Source organism: Talpa occidentalis, unplaced genomic scaffold (assembly GCF_014898055.3).
Source record: "Talpa occidentalis isolate TD23 unplaced genomic scaffold, MPIMG_talOcc4v2.1 talOcc4.12, whole genome shotgun sequence".
Lineage (NCBI taxonomy): Eukaryota > Metazoa > Chordata > Mammalia > Eulipotyphla > Talpidae > Talpa > Talpa occidentalis.
The window spans coordinates 88,970,322-88,994,103 of record NW_023601212.1 but is presented as its reverse complement, the minus strand read 5'-3'; the positions used below and the strand labels follow the sequence as shown (position 1 = coordinate 88,994,103).

The 23,782-nt window shown below is 41.2% G+C and overlaps 1 protein-coding gene across 5 annotated transcripts in view; it reads left to right on the top strand.

Moving 5' to 3' along the window:
- Positions 1-23,782, top strand: part of TNRC6A (trinucleotide repeat containing adaptor 6A) — a 170,629-nt gene that overhangs the window by 60,572 nt on the left and 86,275 nt on the right. For 4 of the 5 annotated variants that reach the window (XM_054693792.1, XM_054693794.1, XM_054693791.1 and 1 more), the window contains exon 3: positions 19,606-19,653. In XM_054693792.1, the coding sequence (XP_054549767.1) occupies positions 19,606-19,653 (48 nt within the window). Of the gene's footprint in view, positions 1-19,088; positions 19,212-19,605; positions 19,654-23,782 lie in introns of those variants that run through there. The other variant, XM_054693793.1, reaches the window with a different exon arrangement.

Sequence of the window (23,782 nt, the reverse complement as noted above, 5' to 3'; positions counted from 1 at the left end):
AGTTCCCACTCCCTGGTCTTCCACAGTAGAGGTTTTTCTCAACAAAAATCTTCAAAGTATGATACCTTTAGGTGTTTAGTGACTGAGGAGGTACACAAAAATAATTACCATTGTGAAAAACTATCCCTAACATGTATTGGATGACTACTATATGAAAAGCAAAAACACTGTTCTGGTCTATTCACAAATGTTCTTTTACTTAATTGCTATTCTTTTAAAATCAGAAAACCGACCATTGGTAATGTAAAGCAAGCCACCCAAGATGGTACTGTGACAGAGTTCTAAACATGGGTCTATTTAACACCAGACCCTTTGTTTTGCTTTTTTACATAGGATGCTAACTTAGAGAGGTAACTCTTCTTAATTCCAATTTCAAGTTTCTTGACAGCTATGATTAGTCATTTTAGATAAGATAATTAAAGAGAAGGTGAATTCATTATGAAGGTTATGTTTGATTAGACAAGTGAAATCTCTCAAATGTATCCCATGAGAAGAAATAGGAAAGTCTTTTGGAGGGTAAAATTGTTAAGTCTGCCCTCAAGACCTTGTTAGCTCTTGGCCAATATTTTTTAGTGTCTCTTACTACATTGTCCACATATCTCCCCTTTTTGCTTCCAAGGTTATAATCTCCAGGGTTTGCCTGGGGGTTGTTGGAGGTCTGGAACAGACCCAGAAAAGTGGAGATCTTTGTGACTTGGACCAATGAGTCAACCAGATTTCAGAGGATGACCATGTGTCCCTTTCTCATGTTGAAAATTCCACAAAAACATGTAGTTATGGACACCCCACTTTAGATATCAAAGGGCCAAAAAGCAAAGCAAAAGGTGCTCTGTGAGTATCCTTACTAGGGGCCACATGGCTCCTGTCCCATCTATTTGTCTAACTGTTAAATTGTTGATTGTTAGTTTGTTAGAAAATTATTATTGTTTCAAATTTTTTGTTGAAGTAACAATGTTTTATAACTAAAATATTATTCTAATTGCATACATAATACATGAATATATTCTCCTTTAAAAATTAATTAAAATACAATTGGTAAGGTTAAAGCCCTCTTTTGTTGCCATGGCTGATTGGGCTTCTCTGTTCCGGTTCATAGTGTTTAGAGTGAGACCTTCCAGATCTTTTCTAAAAGTTTCCTTTTTCAATTGTGTCCACATACTATTTATGTGCTTTTTATTTTACATAAATGGCGCCTTGCTGTACAAGTAATTTTGAAACCTTTACTCTTTACAGGTAATCACTCTAGATATCTAACACCTCGTTATGAACTATTCTTAATGAAAATGTAGGAAGGAAAAGCTAATATTTACCATCATTCCAGTAGATGCCAGGCACAGCATTAAACCATTTATCACAAATCCTAGTGGTCTTAGAGTTGAGTCAAAGCTGTTTTTATGCTGCGGTAAACTGGTAAACATATTCCCAATGGCAGCATATTTTAAACAATATTTACTAAAAATAATAGTACTATGAAAAATAATCATAATAAGCATATTCACACTATGGCATGATAATTTAGTACACTATTAATTCATGCTCTGTTCCTGGTGGGTTTTGCCTTCCTCCCTCCCAGGAAGGAGCCAGACTCTGCATTCTCTCACCTGAAGGGAATTAATTGGTTGATGTGGAAAAACCCAGAAATCTCCTCAAAACAACCTCCATCTCTGACTTTGTTCTTCAAAATGTTATTTGTCATGGGACCTGTGTTGGGTTATCCCTGGAGATGAAAGGTGAAAAGCAAGTATGTTAGGTAGAGGGGAGGCCCACAGAAGCAAGAGTCCCCAGAAATGGAAATGGACCCGTGACAAGCATGTCCCCATTCAGGTCCTACCTCCTACAGTACCCTGGGAAGCAACAGTACCTCTGAGGGAAATGGCCTTGTGTGGACATTTGGAGGGTGGCCTGGGACTCTCAGCTTACCCAAGTCTCCTGTGCCCAAGTTGGCCACAGCAGCAGCTGAGCCACTTATCTTTAAGTATCTAGTAAGCAGACTCTGACAACGGTGATAACAGCAGTGACCCAAGAGCAAGAGCTGAGAGCATTCCCTGCACCACCGCTCGCTGCTGGCTGAGCTGAAACATCCAGAGCAGATACAGAAAACCCACAGCACCAGCCGCTTGGGCTTTAATGTGATTTAGAAGAACCCACAACGTGTTGTGACATTCTCCCACAGTGTGTACCGGATGCTGTGTGAGCACATCCAGGTTACCTCTCTTTTAATCCCATGATGAAGGTTTTCTGTTTTCTCTTTTTGTGGCTGAAGAAACTGAGGCTCTTGGCAATGAGGTGAGCAGGTAGCAAATGGTGGGTGGGGATTCCACCTCAAGATACTGAGGACCATGCACTTAATCACCCTGAACTATGATGCCTACCTGTATTAGTTATGGTGCTTTGGCTGCAAGTCACAGAAGCTCATGCAAACTGGCTTAAGCTAAGGAAGGAAATCCAATGTGACACTAGACAAAATGGCCCAAGCATGGTTTAAGCAGATCACAGACACTGTGGTTCTTTTCTTTCTCCATTTCTCCATTCCATCTCCTTGCTGTTGACCATGTATTCAGTTAAGTTCACCTCCTTGTGATTTCCAGAGGGCCTCCTGAAGCTTCTGAAGCCATGGCCATCCTTGTTGACATGCACCACAGAAAAGCAAAGTCTGTTTCTCAATATATGTGAAGCAAAAGCACTGGATGGGTTCTTTTTAGCTCTGGCAGTTGACCTAATCACTCCTGGTGAGATTTGGAGACCAAGATGAATATCTCTCCTTACCCCAAAACACCGTCTTCTGAGTGTCTCCAAGTGATGCAAAGACTGAGAGGCCACCATTCCTTGAGAACATCCCTGTTTACATGCCCACATGTCCCCAAGGAGGGGAACCACCTTGTAGCTTCTTGGGCCCATCAGATTGGCTGCCTAACTTTAGCTCTGACAATGGATTTGCTACCATAACACCACAAAAATGCTAAGGAGACTAATAACATACAGCATTGTCAATGCTGGGTAAATGGGTAAATGAGGTAAATGGGTAAATGAATAATGGGTAAATGAGGATATAGGAACTCACACCTCAGAGTATCTTATTTTCCAAGGATGTGACATGATTCAAAAGCATTTTTAGTCTTATCAGAGTTCCTTGTGTGAAATGATAAAATCATTCTTTTTTAAAAAATTTATTTGTATTTATTTATGCATTCAAGAATTGGGGTATAGGCCAGAGGTGCGGGGGGTGAGAGGATTCACCAGAGACAGACTGGGGAGCAGAACAGGCAGATCTACTGAAATACACTGCTGAGGGGAGCAGCGGGTGAGACAGGAGAGGTCTCCTGCGCTCTATGGGTCAGCTCCCTGGCTGGAGATCAAACTCAGGCCACTGTGGTGATAATGCTGAGACTTAATCCCTAGGCCATCAGGGAGGCCCCTCATTCTGCTTTTTAGTCTGATTTTCTGTTGACTGATTTGGCCTTGAGCCAATTACTAGTGGCCTGGTGAGAGGGAGTATGCTTATTGGTTCAGCCTTGTCATTCAATAGTAACTTATATAATCTCCATGACAACTTTATGACTCATTTTACAAATGAGTAAAGTGAGGAACATTTAAGGTAAATCATTGAGTTGCTAAGTGGCAAGCCAGGACTGGAACTCATGTATTCTATGTTGAGACTGTGTGCTCTCTTCCTTGGGTCTCCCCATAGTCTTTGGGGAGAATTTTAAGGGCACCAAAGACCTGGTAAAGAGGGTAGAATGGGGATAAGAATCATTTCCTATTCCTATTTTTATCCCCTAACTGGTGTATTTTGGGCTACACATCCATTTTCTCACTGAATCTTTGAAACTTCCTTCCATCAATGTTTATTTGTTGTTATGTGCCTTAAACTGGGGATATGTGGAAAATGAGGTGCCACACCTGCCTCCACATATCAGCTGGGGAGACTGACCAGTAAACAGTTGTGATGGGGTATGATTAGTCCCGTGAGAGGTACGTAAAGTTGGCAGCACTCTTGGGGGCAGAGGACAGATGCTTAATGCAGGGAGGCTTGTAGGAGAAGGAACAGAACTAGATGAGACCTTAAGGGTGACCAGGAGACATTTCAGCAAAGTTAGGGTGTGTAAAAGTCACTTTGGAAGGAGTAGTAAAGAAGAACACCCAGAATTGAGCACCAGGCTAGAATATCCTCGATACCATCTCTTCAACAGCCAGCCCTGAGGGATAGATATTAATTCTCATTTTACAGATTTGGAAACTAAGGCCCCAAGAGGCTAAGCAGTGTGCCAGTGTTAGTGTATCACAGCAAATAAGTAGCAGAGACAAGCTTTAAATCTGGAGCTGACACCAAAGGCTGTGTTTCTTCAACCATTCTTTATCCAACCTCTTCTAGAATCAGGGATCTGTGCCTCCTGGTGGCAGGAGACATTAACCATTGCTAACCCCAGTATCTGGCAAGTGCTGGGCTCAGAAGCCATCCCCGAGGGTTCCCTCATACTCTCCTCTTGAGGGTTCCCTCAGCTCTCCTCTTTGTCTTGCTACACTCCCAAACCCCAAGTGACTGTGGCTCTCAGGTGGATGGGCGGTGCCCAGTAACCAGGTTTAAGGGGATGAGAGCAGCCCCTGGCAGACTGCCCTTCCCCAGAGAAGTGCTGGTCCTGGGGAATATCCCACATGTGCATTTCCACCCCTGACCCCTGACCTTTAGACCTTCTCATTCATGAACACATTATACATCTTTTCTATCTTCTGTAACCAACCACTGGTTTCCTCCCATTCCACATTCTCCTTTGGCTAACCAGTGGGACTGACATTAGCAGGCAGACATGTCTCTGCTCTTTGGATTTATTTGTGGCTCACCCAGTGCCGTGAGGCTGCCAAATGGAATCTAGTTGCCCCAGACTAAATTAATGAAGGCATGGGGCCCAGAAATGGGGAGGTGGACTTGGGTCAGCCCTCACTGGGGATGAACATTCAGTTCTGGGAGGAAGCTTGCCAGAAGCAGCCAGTTCAGAGGAGACTGTCCAGAGAGTGAGGCTCAAAGCCAAAATGTATGAGTAACAGCAAAGGAATTGGGGTTGTTTGGTCTGAGGCAGAGATGACTCAGGAGGAGACAGCTCCCAAACAAGGCTGCAGAGGACTGCAGGGGGGACTTGAGGAGCCCAGTCTCACTGCCACCAGAACTTTTTCTCTGCTGGCACCTGGGCCTGCCACAATCCTGATCCCGCCCTCCCTGTCCTAATGAAGCTCTTCTAACTCTCTCCTTATGAACCCATGGCCTCTGCTAGTGTTTCTTTCATTTTCACCAGTGATCTTGCCTTATTTCCTGAAAAGGTCAGAAAGAAATATTATCTGCACCGCTAACTAAGGATGTGAACTCCTCCATTCCTCCTTCGTCTGGTCTGGAAGAGAGACTGGATTCCTTCCAAGGTGATTTCTTCCACCTGGCCCCTGGAGGCCATCCATCAACCTTGTTCCTGTTTTTTCAATGTTTTCCCTCTGCCCTCTGCGGCTTCTTTCTCCTTCTACCCTAGAAGCTTAGGTCTCTTTTGTCCTAAATAAACCAATAAGCCTTCTGCCGCCCCCACTGATCACCTCCTTTTGGTGGTCTCAAGTAATCTTTAGACTTCCTTTTCTCTTTCAGTTTCATACTTAAACCCTTCATACCAAATCTCCAAGCCATTCCATGATATGTCAGTGCTACTTCGAATGTTATAAATGAGGACAAATCATATGAAATTGCCAATTTTTGGTGCCAACTTTATTGTTCATACATTCAAAGAGTCTAGTCTTTTTTGTATATTCATGGTTATGTAACCATCACCACTATCAATTTTAGAACATTCTTAATACCCCAAAAAGAAACCCCAATACCCTTTAACCCTCTCCTCTCAATCTCCAATCCCCTATCCCAGCGCTAGACAACCATTAATCTACTTCTCATCTCCATGAATGTGCCTATTCTGGAAATTTCATATAAATGGAATAATCATATGATATGTGACCTTTTCTGGCTGGCTCCTTTCATTTTGGGCAATGTTTTCAAGATTCATTCATGTCATGGCATATACTGGAACTTTGTTTCTATTTAATCAATTGACTGGTTTATACTATATTTTGTTTATGCAGTAGTCAGTTGATAGACATTTGAGTTATTTCTAATTTTTTTTTAAAGATTTATTTGTTTGTTTGTTTGTTTATTTATTTATACAAGCACTGGATACAGTCAGAAGCGCGGGAGGGTGAGAGAATTCACCAGAGCCAGAGCAGGGAACAGAGCAGGCAGACTGACGAAGTACATTGCTGAGGGGAGCAGCGGGCGGCAGGAGAGGTCTGCGCGCCATGTGGGACCCTCCTCCGGTGGCCGGGGAGCAACCGGGGATAGAACCAGTGCTGCAGAGGCTGTGGGCAGCTTAGCAACCCAGCGCTCAACCGCTGCGCCACCGGGGAGGCCCTATTTCTAATTTTTTACTATTTGGTACAAGTTTTTGTGTGGACATGTGTTTTCATTTCTCTTAGGTATATTCTTAGAAATAGAGTTCATGAGTTTTATGGTAACTCTACATTTAACTTTTTGAGGAACTGCTAGATGGCACCATTCTACATCCCCAGCAACACTGTATTCAAATTTCTCCACACTCTTGTCAACTTGTTATTATCTGCCTTTTGATTAAGGCTACCTTAGTGAGTGTGAAGTAGCATCTCATTGTGGTATTCATTTACATTTTCTTGATGACTAATGATGTTAAGCATGTTTTCATGTGCTTATTGGCCACTTGGATAATTTCCTTGGAGAAATGTCCATACAAATCCTTTGTATGGTCCTTATTTGGGTATTGTGTCATTTATTATTGAGTGGTAAGTGTTCCTTATCTTTAGTTTCTAGATACAAGTCCCTCATTAAATACATGATTTGCAAATATTTTCTCTTACTAGGTGAGTTGTCTTTTTACTTTCCTGGTAGCTTCCTTTGATGCAGCAGAATTTCTCATTTGGATGAAGACAATTTATCTGTTTATTTTATTGTAGTCATTATTTGTGCTTTTGGTGTCATAGCTAAGGAAACATTGCCAAGTCCAATAAAGATTTATTTCTATATGTTCTTCTAAGAATTTTATCATTTTAGCTCTTATGTTTAGGTCTTTCAGCCATCTTGAGTTAGTATCTATACGAGGCATAAAATAGGGATCAAACATCATTGTTTTGCATTTGAGTACTCTGTGGTCCCAGCATCATTGGTTGAAAAGATTGCTCTATTTCCATTGAGTGGTGCAATGGGAGTGGATTATATCCTTGTTGAGAATCAATTGATCATAAATATAAGGTTCTATTTCTGGATTCTCAATTCTTTCCCATTGATCAATATGTCTACCCTTATGTCAGTATCAAACAGTTTAACTTTTGAAATGAAGAAATGTGAGTCTCCCAACTTTGTTCTTTTTCTAGATGGTTTTGACTATTCTGGGTCCCTTACATTTCCCTATAAATTTTAAGCTTACCAACTTAGGCTTATCAATTTCAATAAAGATTACAGTTGGAATTCCAATATATTATATTTCTTGATCAGCTTGTGGAATGCTGTCATCTTAACAATATTAAAGGCAGCTTCTAGCTCTCCTTCCATTTACATCTTTTCTTTTTTTTTTTTTTTTTTTTTTAAAGATTTATTTATTTATTTATACAAGCACTGGGTACAGTCAGAAGCGTGGGAGGGTGAGAGAATTCACCAGAGCCAGAGCGGGGCACAGAAGAGGCAGACTGATGAAATACACTGCTGAGGGGAGCAGCGGGCATGGCAGGAGAGGTCTGTCGCACCATGTGGGACCCTTGCCCGGCGGCCAGGGATCGAACCGGCGCTGCAGAGGCTGCGGGTAGCTTCACAGCCTAGTGCTCATACACTGCGCCACCAGGGGAGGCCAACCATTTAGATCTTTTCTAATACAATTGCTATTCAACTGTTTCAAAACAGTTGGATATTGGCAATTTAGTATATATAGTTCAACCTCATATATAGAGAAAAGAAAACCTTTCAAATTTTTCCAAAAAGCCAGCATGATGTTGATATACAAATCAGAATCCAATAGCACCTTAAAAAAACAATGCTCCACAAACTGTTAAAAGGGTGGTGGTTTTCTGCAGGAGGGTTGTAGGGAGGAGAGTGTGGAGATCTTCCGGGCTGAAGGTGCATTGTTTATTCATTTTTGGAGTAGTTCATCTGACTTTGTGCTTTTCTGAATGCATGTTATATTTCCATAAATAAAAATTACGTTTATTTAAAAAAAACAAACAACCTCAGCGACACAACTAGGATTATTCCAAGAATGCAATGCTAATGACCAATACATGGTTCATTTACTATGAACCAGGCACTGTACAACACATATATGTATATGTTGTATATGTGTATATGTACATACATATATATGTTGTAGAATGAATTAGGCTGAATGAATATAGATTAATAGAGTCATTTAACTCCTGCAGTAATCCTATGAGCTAAGTGCTATTGTAGACTGTGTTTTATAAAGGAGGTAACAAAGGCACAGGTAAGCTAAGAAACTTGCCACGGTCACACATATATAAGGGAGAAATCTGGAATCTGAGCCACCCAGTCTAGTCTCTCAAACTCTATGTTACACAGATCTTCCATTGAGATTAGAAGTCTTAATACTGTCTATAGGAGAATAACTTTAGTTATTAGTACATGAACTTACTTGAAGTCTACAACAGTATTTTTTTCAAAGATTTATTTATTTATACAAAACAAGAACTGGGGTTCAGGCCAGAGGTGCAGGGGGTGAGAGGATTCACCAGAGACAGAGTGAGGAACAGAACGGGCAGATTGACTGAAATGCACAGCTGAGGGGAGCAGCAGGCAAGGCAGGAGAGGACTGCTGCGCCATGTGGGTAGCTCTCTGGCTGGCTGGGGATTGAATTCATGCTGCAGAGGCTGCGGATAGCGTCACAGTGCTGTGCTTAACCCCTTGTACCACCAGGGAGGCCCTACAGAAGTATTTGATAAAGTTCAACATGACATGATAAAACATGTTTCAGTTTTAAAACACACCATGTTCAAAGATGAACGCTAGAAGCATTTCCATTAAAGATAGAAACAAGATAGGAGAAATAATATTGCCACTATTATTTAACACTCTTATAGATGTACTAAGATTATAATATAAGAAATTTAAGTATACAAATTGGAGACAACCTGATGATTATCTGCAGGTGATATAATTGCATATCAAGACATTCAAAGTTACTTTTGGAAAATCTCTTATAAACAACTAAGTCAGTCAGAAAGACAGTTGATTATAAAACTAATATCTGAAATCAATAGCATTTCTCCCAGAAAAAAAGCTAGAAAATAAAGTGGAAAAAAATACCATATATAAAAGAGTACCAACATTTGCTATTAGAGCTTCAGCAACAAAAAAATTTAAGGAAAATGGGCTGTCCTGGTGGCGCAAAGGGTTAAGCACCATGCTATGAAGCAATCTGCAGCCTCTGCAGCAAGAGTTTGACCCCTGGCCAGTCAGGGAGCAACCCACATGGCGAAGCAGACCTCTCCTGTCTCACTCACTGCTCCCCTCAGCAGTGTATTTCAGTCCATCTGCCTGTTCTGTTCCCCACTCTGTCTCTGGCGAATCTTCTCACTCTCCCACATCTCTGGCCTGTACCCCAGTTCTTGTATGCATAAATAAATAAATCTTAAAAAAAATTTTAAGGAAAATGAAAGAAGGAACAAGTGAAAATACATACTCTGTTCAGCAATAAGATTTCTCTAAGTTAATCTTTATTTTTAATTTTATATCAAGAAAGGAATACATCATGCTTTTTTTTTTTTTTTTTTTGGATGTAGAGTCACTGAGTCTAAAGTTCAAATGGAAAAATAAACAAGTGAGGCTAGCCAGGAAAGTTCTGAAAAAGGAAAGTAATAAAGAAGGATTAACCCTAGTATGTATTGAAGCATATTACAAAGCTGCATTTATGAAAAACGTTAGGTACTGATACATGAAGAAAAAGGCAGATTAACAAAACAGATTAGAATTTAGAAATAGACCAAAATACATTTGAGAAACTAATACATGGTAAAGGCCTATTTCAAATCAAAAAGGAAAGAAAAATAAAATTATACAGTGCAGTAATCAGTGTTAGGGTAATTGACTAGCCATTTGGAAAAACAAATTAATGCTGGATGTCAATATGATTCCTTACACAACATAAATTTCAGGTAAACAAACAATTTAAAAATAAGTAAATGACCAAAATAGGAAAACACAGAATTGTATACATGCATATAATTTTGAATTTGGAAAAAAAAATCTAAGCAAAACATAAAGCTCAGGAAGGTGAAAGGAAAAATTAAAAATGGCAATATAGTATAAAAAATAGTGCAGACTAAGTTAAAAAGCACGTAGCAAAAATTTTACAATTTAGACCACAGACCAAAAAACTGCCAATTTCTTTAGTATACAAAGAACACTTATCAATAAAAAGGAAAACATGAGTAGCTTTGAAATTGAATAGAGGATAAATATATACACCTCACAATAAAGAAATACAAACACATAAAAAATTTCTCAGCCCAACTGGTAACTAAAAACTCATAAATTAAAATAAGATAATAGATTGGTAAAGATAAAAATGGTTAATAGTGTCCAAAATTACTAAGAGGAAGTAAATTGCTAGTGAGAGTATAAATTAGCATAACCTCTTTGAAAGGTAATTTCGTAATATCTATCACATTTAAAAATGTTCATATTCTTTGACCCATCTAGCCCACGTCTATGAATCAATGCTATAGATATCTCAAATACATGATCAAAAAAGTGTGAATAGAATAAATAATATTTTTAAACAATCAAACTAATGGAGAAGTTGAAAGTACAGAGAAAGAACTTTACCCCGCCTTCCCAATCCAAACAAAAGTCCGTCGCTAGCACAATCTGGAAACTGACCCAAATACATTCTCTATCATCCCACAATAAATGAGTGTACACTTCCTACAGGCTCGGAGAGTTTCCTAAATACCCTCAAAATGATCATTTAAATCAGGAAATTAGCACTGATATCATCTAATGCTCAGACCACTTTCAGGTCCATATTTATTTTAATACTGTGCTTTTAGCAAAGAGAACTCATTCAAAATCAAGCACTGCTTTTAGTTAGCATAGCTTTTTATTCTCCTTTACCTGGGAATAGTTCTTCAGCCTAATTTGATTTTCAGTCTTGACACTTGAAAAAATTACAAGCCAGTTATTTTGAAGAATGCCCCACAATTTAGTTGGTGTGAGATTTCCTCTCGGTTCGGTTCAAGTTGTGCATCTTTGACAGAACTGTGCAGACACGATACTTCCTTTCCTTGCATGCCACCATGCAGGGCTAGATTTTGAAGGGTCCCACTCCTGAGGATGGTCCATTTGCGCACTCCAAGGTAGTATCTGTCAGGCTTCTCTAATGTCAACTTACTCTTTTCCAGTTTAATTGATATGTATTTTGTGGAAGGTGTTTTGAAATTATGTAAATAATCCTGTTCCTGTCAAACTCTTTTTTTAGAAACAGTTTTATTGACTCATTTAAAGAGTATAACTTGATAAGTTTTGACATGTATACAGCTGTGAAGTCACCACCACAATTGAGATAAACATATTTCATCACCTCCTCAAAAGTTTTCTTTTGCCTTTTTGTAATCTTTCGTTTCACTTTTCCTTCCTGATTCCCTACCACCAGGCAATTACTGGCCTGTTGCATTTTCTAGGATTTTAAATAGAATGACTCATACCGTTTGTACCCTTTAAAAAATCTGACTTCTTGGGGCCTCCCTGGTGGTGCAAGGGGTTAAGACACAACCTATGAAGCTATCCACAGCCACTGCAGCATAAGTTCGATCCCCAGCCAGGGAGCCACCCACATGGCGCAGCAGACCTCTCTCCTGTCTTGCCCACTGCTCCCCTCAGCAGTGTATTTCAGTCAATTTGCCTGTTCTGTTGCCCCCTCAGTCTCTGGTGAATCCTCTCACTCTCCCACACCTCTCCCACATGAGTTCTTGTATGCATAAATAAAATAAATCTTTAAAAAAAAAACTGACTTCTTTCTATCAACATAGCCATTTTGAAATTCATCCTTCTTAGATATATGCAGAGTTCATTTATTTTAGGTATTGAAGATGTATGTTTGTATATTATATGCATATACCCCAAGTTGTTGATCTATTTTTCTGTTGATGGAAAATGTGTTTCTAGCTTGGAATATTACAAGTGAACCTTTTGTTAACGTTCATGCACAAGTGTTTAACTAGACAAATGCTTCCATATCTCTTGAGTAAGTACCTAGGAATGTAATTAGCCTGGTCATAAGGTTGATGTGTGTTTACCTTTTTAAAGAACTACCAAAAAGACTTTCCAGAGTAACTGAGTACTTCTGCGTCCTCACCATTGGCCCATGAGAGCTATAGCTGTTTCAAATCCCCATCAACAATAGCATGATAAGTCTTTTCAGTTCTTACAGATATGTAGTGATATCTTATTGAGTTTATTTTGTAGTTCCCTAATTACTAAAGATTTGAGCATATATATTTTTTATTTCCTGAAGCATTTGTTCAAATTTTGGCTCTTTTTTTTTTTTTAAAGGTTCCTGGTGTCAGGTGCATGTGAGGTGTGGTAGGGAACAGATGACTGAATTGGGGCACAAGGGAATTTTCCAGGGTGATGCTAATGTTCTATGTATTAATCATGGCAGTGGTTAGATAGGTGAATTTGTCAAAACTCATTATGATTTTTCACTTAAAAATGTGTGCATTTTATTATAGGTAAACTATACCAGAACAAAAAAAGAAAGACGAAGAGGGGCATTCTGTGGGGTCTTCAGAGTCTACAGGAGGTGACATTGTAGAAACAGAGGAAAGGAAAAGTAAGAGACATTCAAAGACAAAATAATTTATTGATGCATTGGGTGAGGTGGGAGGGGAGAGTCAAAACTGACTTTAGGTTTCAGGCTGGGTTAGTTTAGTGACTGGTAGTGTCATTACTGACCTGAAGTATAGGAACAGGTTTGTATGTGGTGTAGGCAGAGGGACAGAGAAGGAATAAGGGGCTAAATTTTGATCTATCAGTCTGAGATGGTCCCAGTATACTACATGACTCCACATATACCCTGTTTTGCTTCCTCCCTTATTTTTTAAAAAAATATTTATTTATGCATACAAGAGCTGGGGTACAGGCCAGAGATGCGGGAGGTGAGAGGATTCACCAGAGACAGAGTGGGGAACAAAACAGGCAGACTGATTGAAATACACTGCTTAGGGGAGCAGCGGGGCGAGTCAGGAGAGGTCTGCTGTACCATGTAGGTTGCTCCCTGACTGGCCAGGAATCAAACTGGTGCTGCAGTGGCTGTGGATTGTTTCATAGGTTGCATCTTAACCCCTGCGCCACCAGGGAGGCCCTGCTTCCTCCCTTATTAATTCCTCCCAGGTTGGGCCTCCCCTGGTGGCGCAGCGGTTGAGCTTTAGGCTGCGAGGCTGCCCCCAACCTCTGCAGCTCCGGTTAGTTCCCCGGCCACTGTCAAGGGTCCCACAAAAAAAAAAAAAAAAAAAAAATCCTCCCAGGACTCTCAGACTTCCTCAGGAATCATTCCTCCACTCTTTCCTCTATTCCAGAAAAATTTGATCTCCAACATCATTACAGTTCTTGGTGTGTAAGAAATTGATTGGACACAGCTGTGTCAGTTGCTTTTGTAACAGTGATTTTGTCCACCGACCTGACTGAGGCTTCCCGTGTAGACCATTTCCAAGCAGTTAATGAAAGACATTTTATTTTATTATACTTGTTTTCCCTTTTTCTCTCCTTTATACCAGAACTATAAATCATCATATATTATTCTGCAATTATATGTTGGGTAGATTGTCTATAATTATCATTTTAGAATAGTAAGGGGTAGTGTTACAAATTACTTGTTATCAAAAGGGGCTGCAAGATATAATATGGTTAAGAAAAACAGATCTACAATGTGTGGCTAGTGGCCTCAGTTCAGGAGTAAAATTGCTTGGTTTTACCAGGCTATTTATATGACATTGAGCAAGTTAATGATCCTTACCTGAAAATGAGCCTCGCCTGCCTTCCTCATAGGGCTGTGTGAAGACAACAGTTAATGATTAGTTACTATTTGTAAAACAGAACAGTACACGACAGTCACATATTAAGTACCAAATACTTCTTTTAGTTAAATAAAATAAATACATACTCCAGGAAATCTTATTCATGCTCTTGTCTTTGATTTCCATTTACACACTATTGCAGAAAATTTTCTAAATTTAAAAGTATTTTGAGTGGGCTTTACTTAAAAAATACAAATATAGCTCACAGTGATATTAGACAAGGCGTGGGAGAGAAAAAAAAAAAATCATTTCTTTTCAGGTACATAATTTTCCAAGCACTAGGCTGGTCCTTTAGTCTTCTCTGTAAGATCAGGAAGAGAGGGTTGGAGAACAGTTATGGTGACCTCAGAAACCAAGGGAACAAAGAAATCAAGGAAGAAAGACAAATGAAAAAAGTTCCTATTTAAATTGAAATGTGTATAGCTTCTGTTTCTTATTATGTTCACTAAGAGCAGCAAGACGCTTTCTGAGAGAGTTACAGGTTCTTCCTGTGCGATTTCATAAAAAGTTATTGTTGGAAAGACATATACACATTCTTGAATTGTAAACTTCAACCACGAGGAATGCAAAATAATCTACCGTTCATTTGATCTAGGGAATATACTTCATGGAATTTGCTTACTTCAGTGAACTGTCTTCATGAAATTCATTACTCTAGATAGGACCTTGTTTCTGGTTTTGTTCCTAACTGATTCTACAAGTAAAATTGATGATCTGGTGGCCTGAAAATCATATACAACAAGAAATCTGTTTTCATCCACAATGAGGAGTCACAAATTTGAACCTCAAATCTGAGCCTCTTCCTCTGCTATGCCTTGGGTCTTGGATTAGCTGCTCCTTATCCTTTAGCTCTCAGGTAAAGCTTTGCATTTCAAAGAAACCTTTGACCACATCATTTATGGTCTTTTGCTTTATACTTTCTTAGTACCATCCCTTTTCCTTCTGTGCACTTGTCATGTTTTGTAATTATACTTTGCAGTTCACTTGCAAAAATTTGCCTGTCACATTAGTCTTGGTTTACAAGAGTGGTTCTCATAAGTGGTAGAGAATCGGCACTGTGCTAGCACGGCACCTACAACATAATAGTTGCTCAATAAAAATTTGTTGTGTGAACTGTCATTTGGAATCCTAGGGTACATAGGTGAGATATTGGCCAAAGTTATGAGTTTCAGAGTCATCTGTACTTAAAATAGTATGTTAATTCAAGAGATAGAATGTGATCACCCATCCAAAGGAGAAAGTACAGAGAAAGAGGGAGAAGTTTGGAACATAACCTTGGGGATCTTCAACATTTATTGGATATAAAACAGGAGATACGGGCAAAGGATACCAAAAAAAAAAAAAAATAGTGATAGTGGTGAAAATAAATTCAGGAGAATGTGCTGCTAAGACAACCAAGAATAGAGACTCTTAAGAAGGTGGGAGAGGTCAGTTTTGACAAATAAAGCTAAGAAGTAAATCTGGATCCGGATAAAAATGTTACCACTAAGCTTGGCATCTTCAAGGTCATTTGTGACCTTGATAAGAGTAATCTCAGGGAGGATAGGGATGTCAGGCTACAGTGGGTTGTTAAGGGAGTTGAGCAATCAGAAACAGCTTCTGTGGGACACTTTTTTCAAAAAGACTTACTGGGAAGGGAAACGGAAGCGGAGCTGGAGAGGAATGAAGTATCAGCAGTATTATTTTGTTGTGTTGTATTGTGTTTTAAAAAGTGTTTTAGGGGGCCTCCCCGGTGGCGCAGCGGTTGAGCTCTGGATTGCGAAGCTGCCCGCAGCCTCTGCAGCACTGGTTCAATCCCCACCTGCTCCCCGGCCACCGGAGGAGGGTCCCATATGGCGCGGACACCTCTCCTGCCGCCCACTGCTCCCCTCAGCAGTGTGCTTCTGTCCTTCTGCCTGCTCTGCTCCCCGCTCTGGCTCTGGTGAATTCCCTCACCCTCCCGTGCTTCTGACTGTATCCAGCGCTTGTATAAATAAATAAAAATAAATCTTAAAAAAAAAAAAAAAAAGTGTTTTAGGGCCTCCCCAGTGGCGCAGTTGTTGAGCGCTGGGTTGCGAAGCTGCCCGCAGCCTCTGCAGCGCGGTTCGATCCCCAGCTGCTCTCCGGCCACCGGAGGAGGGTCCCACATGGTGCGCAGACCTCTCCTGCCGCCCGCTGCTCCCCTCAGCAGTGTACTTCGGTCCTTCTGCCTGCTCTGCTCCCCGCTCTGGCTCTGGTGAATTCTCTCACCCTCCCGTGCTTCTGACTGTGCCCAGTGCTTGTATAAATAAATAAAGAAAGAAAGAAATAAATAAATCTTTAAAAAAAAAAGTGTTTTAGTGGACATTACTAGAATATGTTTCTATGAGGAGTGGAAATATTCAATAGTAAAGAGAGAGAGATTATTTGGTAAAGAGAAAGGCTAAGAGGAGAAGCTCTCTTAGCAGTTTCCTAATAAGGAATCCATGCTGGTCTTACATTGTTATTCTTTGATTTAGACCTATGCAACAATTAGAAGTAAGAGATAGTTGAAAAGTGGCTAGCATAACTTCATAATGCAGACCTGGAGGGGCTGTAGGAGATATGTCAAACCACTCTAGAAAGATCTTCAGGAAATTGCAATTTGTTATTTTTCTCTGGGCCTGGGCATTAGTTCGAGGGTTTCTCAACCTTGGGTGCTATTGGCATTTCAGTTCAGATACTCTTATGTTGTGGCAGAATGTCCCTTGCGTTGTAGGACATTTAGCAGAATTCTTAGCTCCTATCCACTAGATACTAGCAATTTCGAACTGCCACAACCAAAAACCAGGCAATGCTAATTGTTTCCTGGATGAAGGGAGAGGGAAGGAGACAAAGTAGCCCCAACTGAGAACCACCGAGTTATTAAAAACCTGAGAAAGTTGGGCCTCCCCGGTGGCGCAGCGGTTGAGCGCTGGGTTGCGAAGCTGCCCGCGGCCTCTGCGGCGCCGGTTCGATCCCCGGCTGCTCCCCGGCCACCGGAGGAGGGTCCCACATGGCGTGCAGACTTCTCCTGCCGCCCGCTGCTCCCCTCAGCAGTGTACTTCGGTCCTTCTGCCTGCTCTGCTCCCCGCTCTGGCTCTGGTGAATTCTCTCACCCTCCCGCGCTTCTGACTGTACCCAGTGCATGTATAAACAAAACAAACAAACCAGCAAACAAATAAATAAAGCATGCCTCTATAAAAAAAAAAAAAAAAAAAAAAAAAAAAAAAACCTGAGAAAGTTTAAGTTAAAAAAAATCAACAAATCTGAACAGCTGTGTAAGTTGATAAATATTGCTTTCATTGCCTTATGCTGTTGTGGAAATTATTCATAAATCTTGTTTGAAAGCATATTGTGCTATACATAGATATTTGTATTTTTTAACTCCAAGAAAAAAATACTGTAATATAATTTTTAATATTTGAAGTAGAAGGAACCAGGAAAAGAAAATCAAATCAAATATATGTACGGATGAATGGACCTCAGGGATGATGTCAGGGAAAGGAAAGTCATGAGCATTTATTTGTTGTACCCTATAACCTACCTTTTGTAAACCTGATTAAAACGTCTTAAACATACTCGTTGTATTTAATGAGACAACGAAAAAACCCCAATACACTAAGAAAAGAAAGTAACTTCTTAATATGATCAGTTAACGTTTTAGTGTATATGCTGTAGGACTTTCTGTGCGTTTCATTTATTCATTAACTTATTTATTACACATATCTCTTAGGAAGAACAGGATCCGGCCAGTCAAGGGAGATTTAGATTCTTTTTTAGTAGCAGGTATTTAGACGTTTTAGTGGAAGGAGCTAGTGTAGGAGGAGAAAAATGGGATGATCTTTGGAAGGTTTCTGAGAAGGTTAGAGGAAATGGATTTTAAGCACAGAGAAGTAATTAGCTTTTGTTTGGGTATAAAAAGCGTTATATGAGAATGGAAAGAATCCACACATATACATTCGAATATCTATCTATCTTATTTTATCTATTGCACATGGCAGTATTTTGCTGTTTATCCTGTATCTACTCATAGATAAATATTTTTACTTTACCTACACGTTCCTATCTTACTCGCTTAGGTATCACACTGTTTCTACATGTTGCTTAACCGTATGAGCTACTTCGAAACCTGCCTTTTCACTTGTTCTGTTGTAAACATGCCGTTACTCTTCCTTCCCATCATTTTCCAGTATCCTAAGGCATGTCAGCACTTGGGCTCTGAAAGCCCTCTCGTAATGTGGGACATTTTGGTCGTTTGCAATTTTTCACCATCACCAATGGCGGGACTTTAATATCTGGACGGTGAAATATTTGCAGCGACCCAGGATTATTTTTTGACCAGAAATTCCTGCAAGTGGAATTGCTGAGTCAAACGGTCTGCAACAGTCGGCGGATTAAAACACGCTTTTTAATCCCAGGGCGCCCCAGGTATGCATTCTCCACCTGAGGAGGAAACGAGCAGCAGAGAGCTTACAAAACTGACCCAAGGTCAAAAATAATTAGAATTGGAGGATTTTTAAAAGCCGCGCGGGCTCATCAATGCTGCGGGAGGGGTAGAATTTGCAGTTGAGGCGATTTTTCTTTTTTTAAGTGTTCGGTGGGGGAGGGGCAGGGCGCCGAGGAGGAAACTTGTGTCGCAGCAAAGGAGGAGGAGGAGAGGGGAGGAGAGGAGCGCGGCGAGGAGGGGAGGCATTCCAGTCAGATTCGAGCCGGCCGTGGCAAGAAACTCGGGGCTCTGGGGGCCCCCCAGGCGCCCCGCGGAGGCTGTGACCCTCCAGGGAGGTCCGGCTGGGGGCCCCGCGGAGAGCCGGGGCGGTTGCCAAGGGCCGGCCCCGTCTGCCGGCGGAGTTGCTAGGGCCTCCATCTTGAGGCCGCTGGCTGCGGCGCCCCCGGAAGCAGTCGCCGACTGGGGCATTCACTTCCGGTCTGGGGCCTGCGGCGGCGGCGGCGGTGGCGGCGGCGGCGGCGGCAGCGGGTCGGTGTAGAAAATGGCGCTGGTGCAGCGGCTCGGGCCTCTCCCCGCGGCGCTGCGGAGGGCTTGAGGCTCGCGAGCCTCACTCGCCGCGCCCCACTTGCTCGTGCACTTTACACACATGAGGTGAGCGGGGCGGGGGCCTCCCTGCGGGCGGGAGGAGCCTGGGGCGCTGCCGCAGGGCCCGCGATCGCGGGCGGCGGCTGCGCCGGGCGTCCCCCAGTCTTGGGGCCCGGCCGGGGGCGCGGGCGGCGCCGCTGCGGGGGCCGGGCGGGGGGCTCGGGGCCGTCGCGCTGCGCCGCTGGGCCGGGCCGGGGACCGCGGCTGGCCCGGGCCGCCTGACCGCAGTCGGGCTGCAGCCCCGCGCGCCCCCCCCACCCCCAGTGCGCCCCACTGTGCGCCCCACCCCGTGCGCCCCCCCGGGGCTCCCCTCCCCGGGCTCCCCTCCCCCACCCCGCCCCGCGCGAGCCTCTGCCGCAGCGGCCCGGTTTTCACCGCATCTCTCTCTCTTCTGTTCCAGAGAATTGGAGGCTAAAGCTACCAAAGACGTGGAAAGGAATCTCAGCAGGTGAGACGGGCGGACCCCCCTCCCGCCCCGGTGGACGTGGGTGTCCCCCCGGCCGCCCCCCACCCCGGCCCGCAGGGGCCCCGTGGCGTCTCCTTTCGCGCTCAGGGAGCAGTCGGGAGAGGAAGCCCGAGGGCCTGCCCGGGATGGAGGGATTGCGGGGAGATGCGTAATTACGCTTGTGTTCCTTTCTTTGAAAAATGAAAAGGGAAAAGCAATTCTTGTAAACTTAGTTAAAGCATTCTCACCCTCTTAGAATTTAATTAGGGGACTTGTGCATTAATTACTATTGTAAATGGTTGCAGGCATTGTGTGACTCATGATTGAGGCGGCCCTTATGGCGGGCTGTCAAACTGTTTTGGCTTCCCCGTTATTACTTTGTAACTCAAATTGTTGCCTTTATCAAAAGATAGGATGTGTTCGCATTTCCCCCAACACATTGTAGTCGGGCGGATTCTGTCGCGGTGGGAACAGTTTTGCCCTTGAACTTTACCGAGCATAAACTGCGTTTTGTTTTCGTTTGAATCTGCGTGTGTGTCTACTTTGGGGGTTTGCTCTTTTCTCAGCTGGTAAAATAATTAAAAATCAGTACCCAGTAAGTGGCTGTCATTTCTGTTGGGCTTGAGTGTTTTTGCTCCAGTATCTTCAATCATCAACACAGAGGGAGCTTTTTGTTTTTTTTAAAGAGGATATCCTTTATGGAAATGCTTTAGCTTTATTGAACTGTAATTGCTTGAGCATCAGCACTTGCACTCTATTTAATCTTTTTCACATTCGTTTTCCGCCTTGTAGTCTTATTCACTGTTTTCTTTTGCATCTTATTGGGACACTCAGAGAAACTTCTAGATTAACCTAATCCGTGAGCCGCTTTCTTTCACTTGGACAGAAGAAAATTTCTGCTCAGGCCTTGGTAAAATATAGTTTGTGCTTGATTGTAAGTTTTAGGTTTATCTTGAGGTTATCAACACTCCTAATTCAAAACATCTGAATTATTTTTCATTGCAAATTGCTGGCCGTCTGAGTTATTGATCTTAATCTATTAAAGTGATCGTTGCAGAATCTGCTCAGTTGGGAAAGGATGGGCATTATTGGCCTACCAAATAGGAGATTTTCTGTTACTCAGAGTAATTATGGAGTCATTTAAAGGAAATTAAGCTTGGCATCACTCACTAGGTAACTGTTCCTTGGACATTTAAATACATTTTGTTGTCAAAAGCTATTAAAGGTCAAGATATGACGCTATTCAAGAAAACAAGTTGAGTTTTTAAGGCATAATTTCAGCAACAACAGAGAGGAACTTTGGGTCCTATTTCTTCCATTTTTGCTTTGTCAGGTAACTATACCAATTAAGTATATATACTTAATTAAACATTCTCGCTACCTAGTGTATAAGTTTCCTGTGCTATTACAATTCAGTGTAGAGTCTTTGTATCAGCTGTGTATCAAGAGTTTGAATCCCAGCTCTGCCATGTACAATATGACCTTGACTCTTGGCAAATCACTTGGCTTCTTTGTGTCTAATCTCTAAAAGGAGAGGTTTGGGCCAGTTGGTAAAGTCTGTTCCTCCGGTGGGTTACATAAAAAGGAGTCAAGCGTTGTCCCTGACTGCAGAGAACATTTATAATCTAATAGGGAGATTAAAATCAGTATACATAAATAACTAATACAAGGTGTTAATAACTCATACAACACAGATGGTGTGGGAGGTGGTCAAAAAAAGGGAAAAATAAGTATCAAGGAGGTTGCAAGGCATTGTTTATGTAGGAAGGACCGTGTTAGAAAAGAACATGTCCTAAAGGCTAAATGTTCTGAGGGAGTGATATCAGCTTCTCAACTGCACCTCTAGCTCTATTTCCTTTTTCTTAATCACATAAGTAATTGAGAAAGTCAAGGCGTATTTCTGTATTCATTTAGTAAACATTTCTTAAAGCATGTTTTACCTTCCAAATTCAAGACTACGCACTAGGGAGGGGAAGACTGAAAATAAATGTACTAAATGTTTACTATCTGACTGATACACTTTCCTGAAGACTTTCCATGGACTCATTTGGTCCCTGGAATATTCTGTGAGGTAGGTACTGTTATTACCCCAGTTTTACAAATGAAATCTTCAAGGCACAAAGGTTAACTTTCAGGAGACCACATTATTGGTGATTGGAGTAGCTGTCAGGCTTCATACGATATTGAATTGTCTTTTAGTAGACGCATGGTCATTCACCTTGAAAAATTTGAAAATGTCTTTGGGGAGACATTAACCACAATGCTTCTAGATCAAACGTTCTCTTCCTAGGTTAGGAATTCTCAGCCTGGGCACTGTTGACATTTTTAAACTAGGTATTTTACTATTGTGAAGTGTACGCTGTACATTGTGGGATATACAGCTGCATCTGCCAGTGGCAGCACTCCTGTCTAGTTTTCACAATCAGATAGTGCCTAGGGGCAAAGTCACCCCTTGTTAAGAACTGCTATTCTAGATCTTAATATTTCCTGAAGAGAACCCCGCTATTGGATTTTTAATGTGAAATCTCAATATTAATTTAAGTATCTTCAATACTATGGAAGTTGAAACCCCATTTTGCTCTCCCCAGTTTGGAATGCTCGTTTCTCACTGTTTTATTGTCACCCTCTGCTAAGCTGCAGTTCTTCCTCAAGGCAGTATGCCGGCTTACACAAGAGATAAATTTAGTTTACCACCCTAAGTAAATTATCTTAATTTACTGTTACTCATTAAAATTGTCACATTATGTCAGTGTCATGGGCATTCAAAGAGGTAACTATAAAGTCTACATGGGGGTGCTCACTTTGGAATCAATATTGAGAGGCAGTGGAAAGGGCAGTTTATCAATAGTAGAAATGAAGGCACAGAATCTGGAAAGTACTGGGGATTTTGATATCACAGTTGAGTTGTTCAGTTGGATTGGTGTTTAAGTTTGAGAGCGGTATTACAGGTTCTTGAATATCAGGTTGAGGACTTTTTACGTCAGTCTTTTAAGTAGTGGGAAACTTGCATGTTTTGGGGTAGGGTAATGATAGAATAATGATAGCTAGTGATCTGGGCAAGAGGTGACGAAGTGCTGAATTAAAGTGGTGCTACAAAGGGGTCAGAATGAAATATTGAGGAGTAGAATCTGGTATTGGGCAACTAACAAATCTGGAATTATAAATATGCCCGGGTTTCCATCTTGGGTGAATGGGAGATTGACCCAGCCTCTGAACAGTAGCGGAATCAGGACATAAATAAATGTTATTTTGGGGAGCGATTAAGTTACATTTTTCAGTTTTGTAAAAAATCTCTTCTACTCTAACTTAATCCAATCAAAAAATATCTTGAAGGCCAAAAACCATGGAATCATTGAACATTTAAAACTGGGCCATTACATTAGCTAGAGACCAACTAGTATTCTGACCCCTTCATTTTACAAGTGAGAAAACTGTGGTTGAGCAACTTAATAAAGATTATATTCTCTAGTAAGTGACAGAGTTGGGTTTTGAATAGGCCATTTTTACTCTCGCTGTAGAGGTCTTCCAACTTCACAATATTTTGTATTGCACAGTTGAAAAAAGATAACTTTGCTTTCTCTGAAATGTAAGGATAATTATATCAATATATTTCTGCCCATTCTAGTAATGAATGTACTATAAAGTAGCATATTGTCTGAAGTAGAAGTTTAATTCTTCATGTTAAATGCCATTGTACAACAATAATTGTTAAAGTTCTGTAATCACATATAATGTGGCATCTAAACTGGGACACTTGTCTGACTTTTGTTTGGGACAAATGCTAAATAAGAAAAGGTTAGGGACTGCGGGAGTAAACCAGGGTGGTCTCCATATGTGAGGTAGAGCCTGCTTTTCCAGTTCTTCAGTCTTTATGTGAAAAAAAAATTATCTTTTGATTTTGTGAAATTTTTTGCTAGTTTCTTGAGATAATGTAGGAGATATGTAGGCCAGGAAATTCATATTGATGGATTTCTTTCTAGCTTAATTTGGCAGCTGTTTGGCAAATCAATAGGTAGAATGAATGAATCACTAACTATAAGCTTAATTGAAATTTTCCCTCTGGAAATTTTAAATAGAAATATCGTTTAAAAATCTTGAGACTATTTTGTAAGCTCCTGTGAATTTTTTGGCA